Here is a 15,560-nt window from a genome sequence, read left to right as displayed (position 1 = left end):
CGTGTGGGGCACGGAGCGCTGCAGGCAGGGGCCGCTGCAGGCTCTCCCTGGGACGGTGGGCCTGGATACGGCGGGGCACGCAGTGCTGCCGGCCTCCGTGCTGCTTCGTGGCCGTCTGCGCTGGGCAGGCCCTCCCTGGGATGGCTTGCACGCCCTCGCTCTCTGCACTTGCTGGCACCAGCGACACACGGATCCATTGCCCCGTGCTCTGAGCCCAGCACTCAGCCAGGAGAGAATAAAGACAACACTGAATCAGAATTCTACATCTACAGGACTGGGTTTGTCATCTCCAGGAGCTGCCTGGTGTTTGCAGCTTCGTGCCTCTCCTCTCGCTGTCCCCTGATGCAGCTGCAGGTGCAAACCCTGCGCAGAACTGGGAGCACATTCCTGATGACAGCTGGCATCCGGCGGCGAGCCGCTGCGTGTGGTGCGGCTGCGGAACCTGAGGGGGACAGAGAGCTGTAGGCAAGGGGCAGAGGCGAGGCCCTGCCTGCTCTGTACATGGGTTTTCCCTGGGAAAATGAGCCTGCATATGGCAGGGCGCACACCGCTGCTGGCCTCCGTGCCAGTTGGTGGGACATTTGAGCTGGGCAGGCCCTCCCTGGGATGGCTTTCTGTCTGGGGACGTCCCTAGGCCATCCTCCGGTGCCTCTCTGAAGCACCTGGGGCTCTGTGCAGGTCCTCTGTCCTCTGCAGAAACCTTGGCAGCATGTGGTCTGGCAGCGGTTGCTATGGGAGACAGATAGCAATAGGCAAGGGGCAGGGTGGGCACCAGGCAAGGACCTGCGTGCTCCCCTAGCACAGCTTTTCCCTGGGAGGGAAAGCTGTCCTGGGCACAGCAGAATGGTGCGCATGGAGTGCTGCCAGCCTCCGAGCTGCTCACAGGGCTGATCAGGCTCAGCAGGCTCTCCATTTGGGGACATATCTGGGACATCTTCTGATGTCTCTCTGATACGACTGGAGTTCTGTGCACCTCCTCTGGCCTCTGCGGAAACCTGTGAGGGGAGAGCAAAACCAGCCCTGTAGGTTCCTTGCCAGCAATACTCCAAGTTCCAGGTTATCTTCTCCTGGTTTGTCAATCATGCCCCTCACATGAAGGTAAGCCGGGGTAACCCCGGATGTCCATCTTTCTGCATGGAGCTGGATGGAAAGAAGACAGTACCAGGCATCTCCCCACAGTGCACACTCCAGTACAGCTCCTGTCTTTGCCTTCATTTCACACTTGGTCCTGACCACATGGACTTCCCTCACCTTGTGCTTGAAATTGACTGTACTTTCTGCTCCTTTGCATGCAGATGAATGTCCCTCAGGTCTGGGTCCTGCAGCCACAGGGGAAGCTGAAGGCATGGTCTTCATCTCACCATATGAAGAACCAGAAATGCTTGGTGGCACACTGGCTGCCTCAGCAGCTTCTTCCTCATGGCTGTCTTCCCATTCTTCTTCCACACCCTCCACAGTATCAGGGCAAAAACAGGAGAGTGTGGGCGTGCTCTCAGCCATCACTGCAGTGTTCCTGGTATCCATATCCAGCATGCCGTGATCAGTGCTGGCATCGCTGGCAGCACTGTCAATGGTCTCTTACTGTGTGTACTTAATTCTAATATCCTGGCTTTGGGAAGCACAAGATGCAGGGAAGTGGCCATCCACCCTCGATGTCATGTTGCAGAGGTCCAGCATGCCCCAAGCAGTGTCGGCAGCACTGGCCCCGTCATCTGCTGCTTGGAGCACGAGAAGCCTGGGCGTGCCCACACTGTATGGCTCAGACACGTTCCTTACAGTGGACTACAGGCATCTGGAGGCCAAGACTGCCCCTTCAGCAAAAGCTGCCCCAAATGTTTCAGAATTGATTACTGCCCTACAGGAACAGGCTCATCCCTTTCTGGCTGCCATTGATGCCTAAGACAGCTGTTTTATGGTCCCCTTGAAGAAGGTGGAGGACAATCAATTTTGCATTTACTTGGAGGGAGTGCAATGCACAGTCACCTGATTACCCCAGGGGTACAGACACTCGCCCACTCTGGCGCTTGGAGCATAGGCACAGAAGCTGGAGAAGCTCACGTTGGACCACGGTGTCCGGATTTATCTGTATACTGATGATATCCTCATAAGGGGGAATGATGATGTCAATGTAGGGAATACCCAAGCCTTTGCAGTGAGACACCTGAGGAGCCCTGATCCAGCTGGGACACTCCTGGTCTCCTCTAGGTAGGTGTCTGGCCGTGCCACCCACCACCATGGAATTTCCCTGGGAGGACTGGCCTGGATATGGCAGCGCATGGAACGCTGTCAGCCTCCATGCCACTTGGTGGGCCATCTGAGCTTGACAGGTCCCTCCCTGGGATTGTTTTCTGTCTGGGGATGTACCTGGGCCATCCTCCGGTGCATCTCTGAAGCACACGGAGCTCTGTGCACGTTCTTCAGCCTCTGCAGAAACCTGTGTGAAGAGAACAAAACCACACACCTGTATGCCACTGGCTGGTGATGGTGTGGGTGCCAGGGGTCCAGGGGAGGGATCCCCTTTCCAGGCCCCTTTGATTGAAGGCAAGGCAGGAATAACAGAGGGGCTGTCCACCCTAATGCATGGAGCTGGTTGGAAAGGAGACAGCATCTCCAGGCATCTCCCCACAGCGCACACTCCAGGCACCACTCCTGCCTCTGCCTCCAATTCATGCCTGGTGCTGACCTTGCTCACCTCATGCTGAGGGCCCACATCTTCTGCTCCCTCACATGCTGACACATGCTCCTCAGTCATGGGATCTGCAGCTACAGATGAAGCTGAAGAAATGGCCTCCACCTCACCAGATGGCTCATCGGATGTGCTGGATGTGATGCTGACTGCCTCTGATGCAGCATCTTCCTCAGAGTCACATCCCCAGTCTTCCTCCACATTCTCCAGTGTTGAAGGGCAAGGACAGGAGGGCGGGTGCATGCCCTCATCTCTCACTGCATTGTCTCTGGCATCCAGCGTGCCCTCAGCAGTGCTGGCAGCACTGTCGCTGTCATCACTGGACTCTTCCAGTATAACTGGCAGTCTAACAGTCCACTTTCTGGAGTCACCAGAGTCAAGAAACCAGTTACCAGCCCGGGATGTCGTGGGCCAGATACCTGGCATGCCCTGACGAGCGCCAACATTATTGAATGCGTCACCTCTTGCCTGGAGCCTTCGCTGCCTGGGGCTTCTCACATTCCTTGGCCAGGAAATATTCCAGTGTGACAACATCTGCTCGTTTCTGTCCTCCTCACGAATTCTCCGCATTGCTGGGATCATAGGAGAGTACCCAGAGGGCTCCCTGTTGATCTCGCTGGGATCTGGCAGTCTCCGTGCTTCTCCCAGACCTTGTCCGGAGGATTCAGGCATGGCCATAGCTGATTCTTCTCTTTCTCCTCCCTTGGACATTGGCAAGGGGAGCGATACTGCATCAGTCTCCTCTGCAGAGCTTGCAGCCTCGGAAGAATCTGAGCTTTCTGCATCTTCCAGCACTGATACAGGTAAAGGCTCAAGGTGCCCTGCAGGCCCTGGCTCAGCATCCAGAAGAGATGGTGAACACACAGCGTGTACCTCATCAGATGGGGCAAGAGATGCAACTTGCAGGGTGCCAGATGACTGTCCTGCCGTTTCTATCTCTGCAGCCTCTTCCAACTCTAGCTGCGAGTCCTGGACTATAACACCTCTGGCTGAGGAATCATCAGAAGCAGAAAACTGGCCCTCAGCCCTCGATGTCACACTGCAGACGCTCAGCGTGCCCTGAGCACTGTCAGCTGCACTGGCACTGTCTTCTGTTGCTTGGGGCCTTAGCAGCGGGGGCACGCTCATGCTATTTGGCCAGGAGATGTTCCAGTGTGGCAGCATCTGGTCCTTCTTCGCCTCATCCCGGATTCTCTGGATTGCTGGGTGAACTGGAGGATATCCATATGCCTCCCCATAGACCTCTCTGGGATCTTGCAACCTCTGTTCTTCTCCCAGAGACTGGTTGGAGAATTCAGGCATGGTGGTAGCCGTTTCTTCTTCTTCTCCCTCGCATGCTCTCCAGAAAAAAGGTGCTGCATTGGCCTCCTCTGGAAAGTATTCAGCCTTGGAAGAAGTTGAGTGTTCCCCATCTTCAGGACCTGTTACAGCCAAAGCCTCAAGGTGTCCTCCAGGCCCAGGGTCCGCAGCCAGAAGAGAAGCCGAAGGCATGCTGCCTGCCTCATCAGGTGAGGCAAGAGATGCGCTCCACAGTTTGCCAGGTGAACATCCTGCGGATTCCCTCTCAGCAGTCTCTTCTAATTCTTGCAGCTCAACCTGCACTCCAGCATCCCTGGTTCGGGAACCACCAGAGGCAGGAATCTGAGCCTCAGCCCTCGATGTCGCGGAGCGTACGCCCAGGTTTCCCTGAGCAGTGTTGGCAGCACTGGGCCTGGGCACGCTCACAGAGTTTGCCCACCGTGTGTTGCAACTGGACAACATCTGCGGTGTGTGCTGAGGTCTCGGGGCAAGTACTGGGAGTCTGCTGCCTCTAATGCCACGTCCTCCTCGCCGAGCCGCTCTCCCGAGAGTATGTAGATTTTCCTATTTAAACTTACACATTCACTGTCTAAATGCAAAGACTGACTGTGAAATATCACTTTGTTTAATTACCCTAAGTTTGCACATTGACTAGTGAGGCAAACAAAATGAAGCATTCCAAAACTGTGCTTATCAGAATGTTAAAATATCTTTCAAATTAAGATGGCGTATGAGACTTGGCCTTTTGATCTTTGAAACTACTCACCACTTACAAAGAAAAGGAAGCTATAACTGGAAAAACGGGTTATTTCTTTATCAAGGAGTTTAGATCCTCAAAGAGGCACCAAGTAGAGCTTTTTAATTAAGCTTGCTAAACAAATGCCTAATCTTTCTGTGCGAGTATTTGTTTTGCAGTAAGCAGCCCTTTTTGCCCTTCTTAAACATTGATTCATATCAGAGGCACTGCAAACACTGTATTTTAAGAAGATCATTAAGCCTGATTATTAAGACTGGGAGCAACACACAGAGCCACAGCAATTGTTGTAGCTGTTCCCAGGCTTCTTTGGAGAATCCTCGTGGCTGCTCTGGGTGATAGCTTGCTCCTGGCTGGCTGGAAGAGACTACACCTTTTATCCACAGATGGTACTAGTGGGTCTCAAACCCTCATTCAGCAATCAGCTGGTGAAGAGACAGACAACCAGGCAAATGAGGGCAGCAAGGAAAGACAGTGTGCAGCCTTCAGCAGTGCTTGCAGCGTGGCCACAGGGACACAGCAACTCTGCTGAAAGCTACACAGCATGAAGATGTGCTACGTGTTGTGACCACCGTGGGCTGGAGAAACAGTATGCCTTTAGCACATAGTAGATTTTAACCCAGAAGCACATCCCAAGAGAGGATGTGGTTGACCAGATGTTGTTTGAAGGGTATTTGGGGTGGCCTCATCTCAGGGAGTTGTGCTGTGGTCAGAGTGCAGAGGGACCACGTGAAGAAGCTGTAGGAAGTGGCAATCGCTGAGGAAGACAAACAAGGGTATGAACAGTCCATTTAGATACCTCACCCTCTGTTTCAAGGGAAGAGGAAAGCAGGAGACATATGACAGGCCGGCCCCTACAGACCGTGGGCACCACACGGAGCAGATCTCCATTGCAGCCATGAAGCAGCCCATGGTAGGCGCGGCCTGCAGGAGGCCGCAGCCATGTTGTGCCCACAGGAGCAGCCCCGGGCCGGAGCTGCGGCCATGGAGAAGGGCCGCGGTGGGGCAGGAGGGCTGGGCCAGCTGCTGCTCTTGAAGAGGAGAGTGTGGTGTTGAAGCTCTGGGGAAGTGCTGCCCGTGGGGCAGTTTCTACAGGATGGACTCCGGGGTACGGAGCCACTTTAGAGTAGCGCTTGAAGAGCTGCAGTCTGTCAGAAGCCCGTGAGGGATTGGTTTAGAAAAGATGGCTGCCGTGAGAGGGACCCTGTGTGGTGCAACATCAGAGCTTTAGGGACCGACCATAGCCCCAGTTCCCTGCTCCACTTAAGGGGACGACTTGGAAGAGAATGAGTGAATGGGAAAATGTTTTTAGTTTGCTTCTAGTTCCTCAGTGCTCTAGTCTGCTATTAACAGACAGAAACTTACATTCGTCCCCTAACTTGAGTCTGTTTTGCACACGATGGTCCTTGGTGAGAGATCTCCCTGTCCTTATCTCAACTGAAGCTCTCCTTCATTGTATTTTCATCCCTGTTCCTTTAAGAAGGGAGAGTGAAAGAGCAGCATGGTGGAGTGCAGCCAGCCAGCCCCGTTAAGCATACACACGTCTCCTGAATAGCCATGGCACTAGAGTGAAAATCTTATTCAGTGTATAAATTGAGACCACCATGGCTGGTAGTTAAAATCCTGCCAGCACACTCTCTTGTGTTTTGGAAAAAAAGGCTGGTTTTTTTTTTCTCCTGGAAATTTGTTCAGATATATTACTTAAAAACTTATTTCATTTGAAACCTGCAATAGTTTCAGATGCCTATATTGGCATTTTTTCTATTAATAGGAAATATATTGTCACTGGACTATATAGGAAGTGGGAAATAGTGTCACTGGATTTTTGTCTTCTATAAAATGTAAATAGTAATTGTATATAAATGTAAATATATAATAGCATAATATGTGGAATAATGGAAATGTCTATAAAATGTAAATATTTATATGAAGATATAAATTTGGCAGCAGAGTAGACATGGCAGTAATTTTTTGAGAATTGTTTGCTCATACATCTACATAATACAACAAAAATGTTAGTGCTTGTATGACAGCAAATTTTAAGTCCAAATCTGGAAATTCACTTATTTGAAAAGATGGGATGGGGGAGAGAATCAGAAAAAAAATGATTTGGTTGAGATAAAAACTGTTTACTAAGGCAGAAAAATAAGAGAGAAATTACAGTAGTGCTAATAATACATGCATACGTATATATACTTACAAAACAAATGATTCACAAGCAATTATCATCTGCCAGTCTCTCCCAAAGCAGTGGCTGCCCATCTCAGTCAAACCCGTCAGTTTTGAGGTTTTTTTCACCATGTCATACGGTATGGATTACCCTTGTGGCCTGTTTCATTAGAAAATGAAAAGCATGACGCAGCTCCCTTACTAGGGGTTCTGAAGGAGCAGTTAAGGTATAAAGAAAATAGCGATACTGTCGCCCATAGTTTGCCTCAAGAAAAAATCTACCCTCTAGAAGGATTGAAAGAAATGAAGGCAAGGCTAGACAAATTAGAGGCCTCTCCAGCCCAGATGCACCCTTTGATAAAAACCGAATATGCATTCAATAACAGGGAGGATCTAGATCCTCAAATGAATGTTAAAGGAATTCCCTTCTCAGCCACTGAACTAGCAAAATTGAAAAAAGATTTCAGCCGCTCTCCAAAGGAGTCAGAAAATGAGTATGTATGGAGGGTTAGTCTCACTGGTGGAGACCAGATACAGCTAATGGAAAAGGAAGCGGGAGGTTACTGGGGACCAGGAGTATTTTTAACTACTGGCAACAATGGTGCTCCCTGGTCCTTAACACAGAGGGCTGCCTATTGGGCAGGTGGTCTCAATCCTCTAGAAAAGGGATACCCTCTTGCTATTACTGGAACAGTCGACCAGTTAGTAGAGAGCGTTCAAAAGGCTGCTTGTCTCCAAATGATGTATGATAGAAAGCTGCAGCCACACCACGAATCACCTATGATGATGCCTGTTGATCCTGAGAGAATGACTGCTTTAATTAGGGGGCTTCCAGAGTCATTGAAACCCATAGGCATACAACTGCAAGGAAAGATACAAGCTATGTGTCAGGGAGAGAGAACCCGGGCAGCGTTAGAAGGAACTGTAACATCTAACCATCTGCAGTCAGGGGACGTATGGGCGTGGAAGAAGGCTGTCCAAGAGTTAATCAACTATGGAAGAAAATATGGGTCAGTGATTTCTTCCGCCAGTAAATTTGAGCCAAGGGAAGTAAGACTTGCAGCGGTCAGCCTTGCCCCCAGGCCACCTAGCCCAAAGCTCAGTGGGACTGGAAGGGTTTCATTTTCAGTAAAAACAGATAGGCGGAATATTGATCATAAAGGTAATTGTCTCTGGACACTGGGCTGGCAAAAGGGTGTCCTGTGAGATCTGATGAATGGATTACCCACTGTCAGGTTAGAGAAATTAGTTAAGTGGTGGCCAGAACAAAAGCTCAAGACCTGGAAAGCAAAACCTGAGCAGCTATCCAATAAAAAACTGATGTCTTCGCCCCTCCCAAGTGACCGGGGTGGGGGCAGTGAAGGGTGGATGCATTAGAAAGCTTACCACAAAGGGAAACCAGATCCTCCATTTAACACCTTGTGTCTAAAGGCCTCACCACTCTTGCCAATTACCCCTGTGAGTCATGATCCAGAGGCTGATAAGCCAGGGAAACACTCTTATCTCCCTGGCCAGCCTGTGCGATTGACTCAGCTAACATGAGGCCAGTTCCCTAACCTTAACAGAATCCCTTACCAAATATCCTTGGAAGGCTAAAGACACCCCGAAAAAAGTAATATGAAATCAACACTTCCTCAATTGTTCCCTCATTTTTTAACCATATTTACAAAGCCCAAAAAGGGCAAGTTGGTTCTTGTTTTATTTTACAGAAGATCCCCGTGGGCACTTGACAGAAAGGCTAATTTTAAGGCTGATTTTAACCGTTTGTGTTTTGTGACAGAAATACTGAAGATTTGATCATGCTAGAATACTGAGTATACCTCTTAATTACATTTTTTTGGTTGCAATCATATTGTGTTTTGCATTGTTGTGAGTGTGGGTGGTGATTGATATCAGTCCTTGGATCTGTTAAATTTCACAACTGGGTTCAGAGTTCTTACAGGTCATCCTGGCTTACTGGTACTCCCTGCACAGTGATACCATTTCTTTTGACCCCTTCTTTCACCCCTTTTTTTCAAACTGATTATGATTTGCATGTGACTCCTCCACAGTGTTTCCAAATTCCTAACAAACTGGGAAATGAATCAAGAGGCCCATCTAATATCTGTTAGATGTGGGCACAAAAGAAATCTATCGTAAAGCCTTTTGCACTGATGCTTTTCAGTGTCACACCAGTCCAGGAGTTCCATCCAAAACATGGTTGTTGGAAAGTGTCTAAGTTTTGATAAGAGATGTGTATGTTTCTGGGATTACTCCTCTTGATGGTTTATACTGTGGACTATCCTGCACACACTATCCTGTGAAAAATTCTGTAGACTGTAGCAATACTTGAACTTGCCAAACTAAGATTTATATCTCTCAGCATTTGAATTGCTTTGGAAATGTTCAAGTGGAGAGTTCTCGTGATACTAAATCATCTTAGAAAACATTACATGGCAAGTCCACATATTGTCAAATTGGACTAGATACGCTTTTGATGAATTCACTGAAGTGTAATATTGTATGGGTGTTCATAAACACCACAACCTCTACTGAAGAATTCCCATCTGGATCTTGGCTTACACTGGGAGTTCCTGGGTGGGGAAAGCAGCTGACACAAATAGCTCTATTTGTTTTACTTACTGATTTAATATTATTGGCTATTGTTAAAGGTATGGTTATTGCCAAATGTACAGTTGTCTCTTTTCACTTTCTAATTTTTATTCATTATGGAACGTTCGTGTCACCACTCCTGAAGAGTCACAGGTGGTGTCTGTGGCAAATTGAATGACTCTAATTGTTGTCTAAAAATGGAATGATAATGAAAAAGTTGCTAAACAAATTGCCCACGGGAGAAACGTATCCTTTTTCGTGTGCTGTTGCAACTCTTATGTTTGTTTGTTGTATGGCTCCATGTTTGATTCAACTTTTATACAAGGAGTTGTATCCTCCATGTACTTTGTAACCACTTCAACTGATGATGAACAAGTCCAACAAATCAGGGCAACCTCTGTAACCAAGCCCAAGAAATTCTTCATAACAACTGTAACATTTAACCCCCCTTCCCACTCCTCTTTTCCCTTATGCTTACTTTTTTTTTTTTTTCTTACTTTCTTTTTTCTCTTTTCCTCACCACCATGGAGGGTCACTTATGCTTCATTTCAAGCAATCTTTGAGCCACGTGGTGGTGTGAGAATTCTTTGATTTTTTTTTTTTTTTTTTTTTTTGGCTCAAAGCTTGCTTCCTGAGGTATTTCTTGTGATAAGGCTGCCTTGTCTAGGAGATGAGTGATGGGTGTTGCTGTGTGGCAATCAACATCACTGTGTGGACAATTTTAGCTGTTTGCCTTTGGTAGGGAGTGCTCAGGACTGCTTACTGGTGGAAGATATAGCCTGTGACCAAATAACTCCAGCTTGCTATGAGACTGGGCGATGATACCATTGTATCCTGTGAAGGCAAGATACAAGTGGGCACCTCCCTGCTCCCTCTTATCTACTGGCAAGGCCCAGAAGAAAGGAACAAAAGGGGTTCTTTCTGAGATCCCAAAGCCAGAAGCTGCCACTCCAAAGAGAGCTGACTTTGGACTTATAAATAAGTTTGTACTACCACTGAAAAGTTGCCATCATCGCTGTAGTCACTGTCATCGCCAACAGAACAACAATGCTCGGCAACCCACCACTACTGAAGATCAGTGACTGAACTATCATGCTGGATCCATGGTGGTGACTATCTCCCTCTTGCTTCCTATAAAGACTCCTTTCTTCCAGGAAACATTCCAGGCCAGGCTTGATCCAGAGGCAGAAGAGACGGATGCAGAGGTAGGGAACCCAGTCCACCTTGGGGGGTGGAAACAAGGTTGGAAAAAGGTGATCTTTGAGATCCCATCAAACCCATCCCTAGAGGTGTTCAAGGCCAGATTGGATGGGGCCCTGGGCAATCTGGACTAGTATTAAATGGGGAGGTTGGTGGCCCTGCCTGTGGCAGGAGGATTGGAGATTCATGAACTGTGCAATCAAGGGATAATAGCATCTGCAAACTTTCCTTATAACTCTCCTGTATGGACAGTGTGGAAGTCTAACGGCAAATGGAGACCTAGAGTGGACTAAAGGCGTCTGGACTAAAGGACTGCCCCTTCAGCAAAAGCTGCCCCAAATGGGCCTTCTAGGTAGGTGTCTGGCCGTGCTCTCACCCCTACAGGCACAGCGGTGCTCTCCCACCAGGGCTGCCCCTTTCAGAGCCCCTCACCCCCTTCATCGCAGCCCACCTCACACACACACCGGCTCAGCCAGCTCACACTTTGCAAGTCACAAATCACTCTCCCTTGCACGCCCACGCTCTCTGCACTTGCTGCCACCACCGACACATGGATCCATTGCCCCGTGCTCTGAGCCCAGTAGTCGCACTCAGAGACCAACCATGCATGAGTGACAGATCAGACAGCACTCAGGCAGGATAGAATAAAGATGGCATTTAATCAGAATTCTATGTTGACAGGATGGAATCAGAATTCTGCATTGACAAGATGGAATCAGAATTCTACGTTGACAGGATGGAATCAGAATTCGACATTGACAAAATGGAATCAGAATTCTATGTAGACATGATGGAATCAGAATTCTATGTTGACAAGATGGAATCAGAATTCTACGTTGACAGGATGGAATCATAATTTGACACTGACAAGATGGAATTAGGCATCTCTGGGGTGCTGCCTGGTGTTTGCAGCCTCGTGCTTCTCCTCTTGCTGTCCCCTGATGCAGCTGCAGGTGCAAATCCTGCGCAGAGCCCGGAGCACATTCCTGATGACAGCTGGCATCCGGCGGCGAGCTGCTGCTGTCTTCATCTTACCAGCTGAGGAATGAGAAATGCTTGGTGGCACACTGACTGCCTCAGCAGCTTCTTCCTCACGGTTGTCCTCCCATTCTTCTTCCACACCCACCATGGTATCAGGGCAAAAACAGGAGGGCGTGGGCATGCTCTCAGCCATCACTGCAGTGTCCCTGGCATCCAGCATGCTGTGAGCGGTGCTGGCATCACTGGCAGCATCGTCAATGATCGCTTCCTCTGCATACTTAATTCCAATACCCCAGCTTTGGGAATCACAAGAGGCAGGAAAGTGGCCATCTGCCCTCGATGTAGTGGCGCAGATGTCCAGCATGCCCCAAGCAGTGTCGGCAGCATTGGCACCATCATCTGCTGCTTGGAGCACGAGAAGCCTGGGCATGCCCACACTGTATGGCTCAGACTTGTTCCCAGTAGACAACATCTGCTCCCTTCTTGCCTCGTCACGGATTCTCCGGATTGCTGGGTGAATTGGAGGACATCCATAGACCTTCCAGTACATCTCTCCGAGATCTTGCAGAATTGATGGTTCTCCTAGAGATTGACTGGAGGACTCAGGCATGGCCATAGCTGGTTCTTCTCCTTCTTCTCCCTCACTCAATGACAGGAAGAAGGGTGCTTCGCTGGCCACCTCCGGAGAGTGCGCTGCTGTGAAACAGTCCGAGTCTTCCACATCTTCAGGCACAGATATAGGCAATGGCTCAAGGTGTCCTCTAAGCCCAGCACCTACATCCAGAAGCGAAGCTGAACGTGATATTTCTGCCTCATCAGACTGGGCAAGACATGCATTCTGCAGGTCACCAGATGACTGTCCTGCAGTTCCTGTCTCAACAACCTCTTCCGAATCATGGTGTACATCCCACATTCCCGCATCCCAGGATAGGAGGTCCCCTGCCACAGGAATGGGGCCCTCCACCATCGATGTTGTGGTGCAGGTGTCCAGCATACTCTGAACAGTGTCAGTAGCACTGGCACTGTCATGTGCTGCTTGGGGTCTTAGCAGCCTGAGGATGCTCTCATTGCATGGGCAGGAGATGTTCCAGGTGGACAACATCTGCTCCTTCCTTGCCTCATCCTGAATTCTACGAATTGCTGGGAAAATTGGAGAATATCCATAAGTCTCCCTGTAGAGCTCTCTGGGATCTTGCAGTCTTGATGGTTCCCCCTTAGCTTGTTTGGACAATTCCAGCACAGGCATAGCTTCTTCTTCTCCCTCGGACACTGACAAGCGGAGAGATGCTGCATCAGCATTCTCTACAGAGCGTGCAGCCTCGGAAGAATCTGAGCTTTCTGCATCTTCCAGCACTGATGCAGGCAGAGGCTCAAGGTGTTCTACAGGCCCTGGATCAGCATCCAGAAGAGATGGTGAACACACTGTGTGTGCCTCATCCGACTGGGCAAGACATGCACTCTGCAGGTCACCAGATGACTGTCCTGCAGATTCTGTCTCAGCAGCCTCTTCCGAATCATGCTGTTCATCCTGCACGCCAGCATCCCCGGATATGAACTCTCCTGGTGCAGGAATGGGGCCCTCCACCATCGATGTTGTGGTGCAGGTCTCCAGCATACTCTCAACAGTGTCGGTAGCACTGGCACTGTCATGTGCTGCTTGGGGTCTCAGCAGCCTGAGCATGCTCTCGTTGCTTGGCCAGGAGATGTTCCAGGTGGACAACATCTGCTCCTTCCTCGCCTCATTCTGAATTCTATGAATTGCTGGGAAAATTGGAGAATATCCATAGGTCTCCCCGTAGATCTCTCTGGCATCTTGCAGTTTTGGTGTTTCTCCCAGAGGTTCTTTGGACAATTCCAGCACAGGCATAGCTATTTCTTCTTCTCCTCCCTTGCATGCTGACAGGAGTGGTGCTGCATTGACCTCCTCTGGACAGTGCGTGGTCTCGTTTTCTGCATTTTCAGGCACTGATGCAGGCAATGGCTCAAGCTGTCCTGCAGGCCCAAGACCAGCGCCCAGAAGAGAAGCTGAACACACTGTCTCTGCCTCATCAGACAGGGCAAGACATGCATTCTGCAGGTCACCAGATGACTGTCTTGCAGTTCCTGTCTCAACAATCTCTTCTAAATCATGCGGTTCATCCCGCACTCCAGCATCCCAGGAGGGGAGCTCCCCTGGTGCAGGAAAGAGGCCCTCCACCATCACTGTTGTGGTGCAGGTGTCCAGCATACCCTGAGCACTGTTGGTAGCACTGGCACTGGCATGTGCTGCTTGGGGTCTTAGCAGCCTGAGCATGCTCAGATTTGGCCAGGAGATGTTCCAGCTGGACAACATCTGCTCCCTCCTTGCCTCATCCCGAATTCTCCAGATTGCTGGGTGTACTGGAGAACATCTGTAGGCCACCTGGTTGACCCCTCTGGGATCTTGCAGTCTCAGTGCTGCTCCCAGAGCTTGTTTGAAGGCTTCAGGCATGGTGGTGGCAGTTACGTCTCTTTCTCCCCCCTCACACACTCTTGGGAACAGCACTGCATTATTGGCCTCCTCTGGAGAGTGTGCAGCCTTGGGAGAATCTAGGTTGCCTGCATCTTCAGGCACTAATGCAGGCAGGGGCTCCTTGTCTTGCTCTTTGCCGCCTGCCTGCCCTTCTGGGCCCTTCTGAGCTGCTCTGGAAGATGGTGTAGTGGCAGCACGAGTGTCTGTGCTGCCCTCCTGAGCATCTCTCCAAGCTGCGTGGACTTTCCCAGCCTTGGTGGTCAGTCCCTGGGCCGTTCCTGCTGGTGTTCTCAGGCTGCTGGTAGGTGCTTGGCGCCCTGGTACTGCCAGCTGCACTCCGGCTCTTGGGCTTGCGGCTGCAGCACAGCTCAGGGACACCACGTAGTTCTGTCTGGGTCTGGCACTGCGACGCCCGAGAACAGCTGAGACTTCCAGGGCTGCACCCCGGCTCTCAGCCCCTGCTGTCCCGTCCTGGACATGCAAGGTTCCCGGAGGTCTCGGGGCAAGGACTGGGAGTCTGCTGCCCCTGATGCCCACGGCACGTGCTCTGCCACTTGGAGATGGTGTGGAAGAGGCTGCCGCTGGCAGAGCAGGCAGCTTGCAGACCCCAGAAGCTGCTGCTGCACGCCTGGGTGCTGCTGCCGGCAGCCCCGCCCGCCTTAAGCGAGGCAGCAAGGGTGGCTGAGGCTGTCTGCTTTGGCCACTGGCACCGCCGCCGGTCGCCGACTCCAGGAACTGCCGCCCGCCCGCCTGCAAGAGAAGCCGAGGAGAAAGGCCGAGTGAGCGCGGTCCTCGCCGCTCGCGCCGCACGCAGCACCGAGGGCAGCGCTCAGCCCGCGGGCGGCTGCCGCCCCGCTCCCCACAGCCGCACCGGCACAGGGCGGTCCCCACGCGGCGCGGGAAGACGTCCGGCCCCGCCTCCCTCGGGCTCCCTACCTGTGCGCGGCGGCTCCCGGAGGCCCGCGCGCTCTCCGGGCCGGGCAGCGGCGGCAGACGGACGCCGCGGAGGGACGAGCCCGGGCTCCGGCCGCCCGGCGGCACCACCTGCGGGGAGAAGGAGAACCGGGATGGAGGCGGCGAAGGCGCGGCCGGCGTCCCCCGCGGCGGCGACTTCGACGGCCGCCGGCGGCCCGGCCGAGCCCGAGCGCCTCCCTCCCCGGCCCGCACCTGTCGGCGGTCGCGCACGCGTGGCAGCCCCGCGTCGGGCTGGCGGTCGTCCTTCTTCTCCCGCTCCTCGCTCATCGCCGCGTCCTCGCGCAGACGCTCGGTCGCACGCACCCGGGGGAGCCGCGTCCTCCTCGCGGAGCCGCTCTCCCGAGAGTGAGCGGCACTCTCTCCGGGGGACTCCGGCCCCTCGCGGCGGCCCCGCGTCACAATGGCCTTGGGGC

General features: G+C 51.6%; 1 protein-coding gene across 1 annotated transcript; it reads right to left on the bottom strand.

Moving 5' to 3' along the window:
• Positions 1-266: 266 nt before the first annotated feature.
• Positions 267-15,414, bottom strand: LOC149916743 (uncharacterized). Its single transcript, XM_090145765.1, has 6 exons — positions 15,036-15,414; positions 11,736-12,950; positions 10,264-10,334; positions 2,693-4,549; positions 2,365-2,434; positions 267-442 (listed from the first exon to the last, which is right to left on the bottom strand). Exons 1-6 carry the CDS (start codon positions 15,412-15,414, stop codon positions 267-269), a joined length of 3,768 nt encoding a protein of 1,255 aa, XP_090001891.1.
• Between the last annotated feature and the right edge of the window lie 146 nt (positions 15,415-15,560).

Source organism: Phasianus colchicus, chromosome 9, assembly GCF_987193195.1.
Source record: "Phasianus colchicus chromosome 9, bPhaCol1.hap1.1, whole genome shotgun sequence".
Classification (NCBI taxonomy): domain Eukaryota; kingdom Metazoa; phylum Chordata; class Aves; order Galliformes; family Phasianidae; genus Phasianus; species Phasianus colchicus.
The sequence above is the reverse complement of the archived record's forward strand: the minus strand, read 5'-3'. Positions and strand labels throughout refer to the sequence as shown.

Bases quoted from the DNA above. Each gene is read 5' to 3' on its own strand.
- LOC149916743 (XM_090145765.1), bottom strand. From the start codon at position 15,414: ATGAGCGAGGAGCGGGAGAAGAAGGACGACCGCCAGCCCGACGCGGGG. The intron at 10,335-11,735 runs GTAAGATGAAGA...TTGCCTTCACAG, and splicing joins CATTTCTCATTCCTCAGCTG to GATACAATGGTATCATCGCC. The intron at 4,550-10,263 runs GTAAGCAGTCCT...AAGTTTAAATAG, and splicing joins ACAGGCTATATCTTCCACCA to GAAAATCTACATACTCTCGG.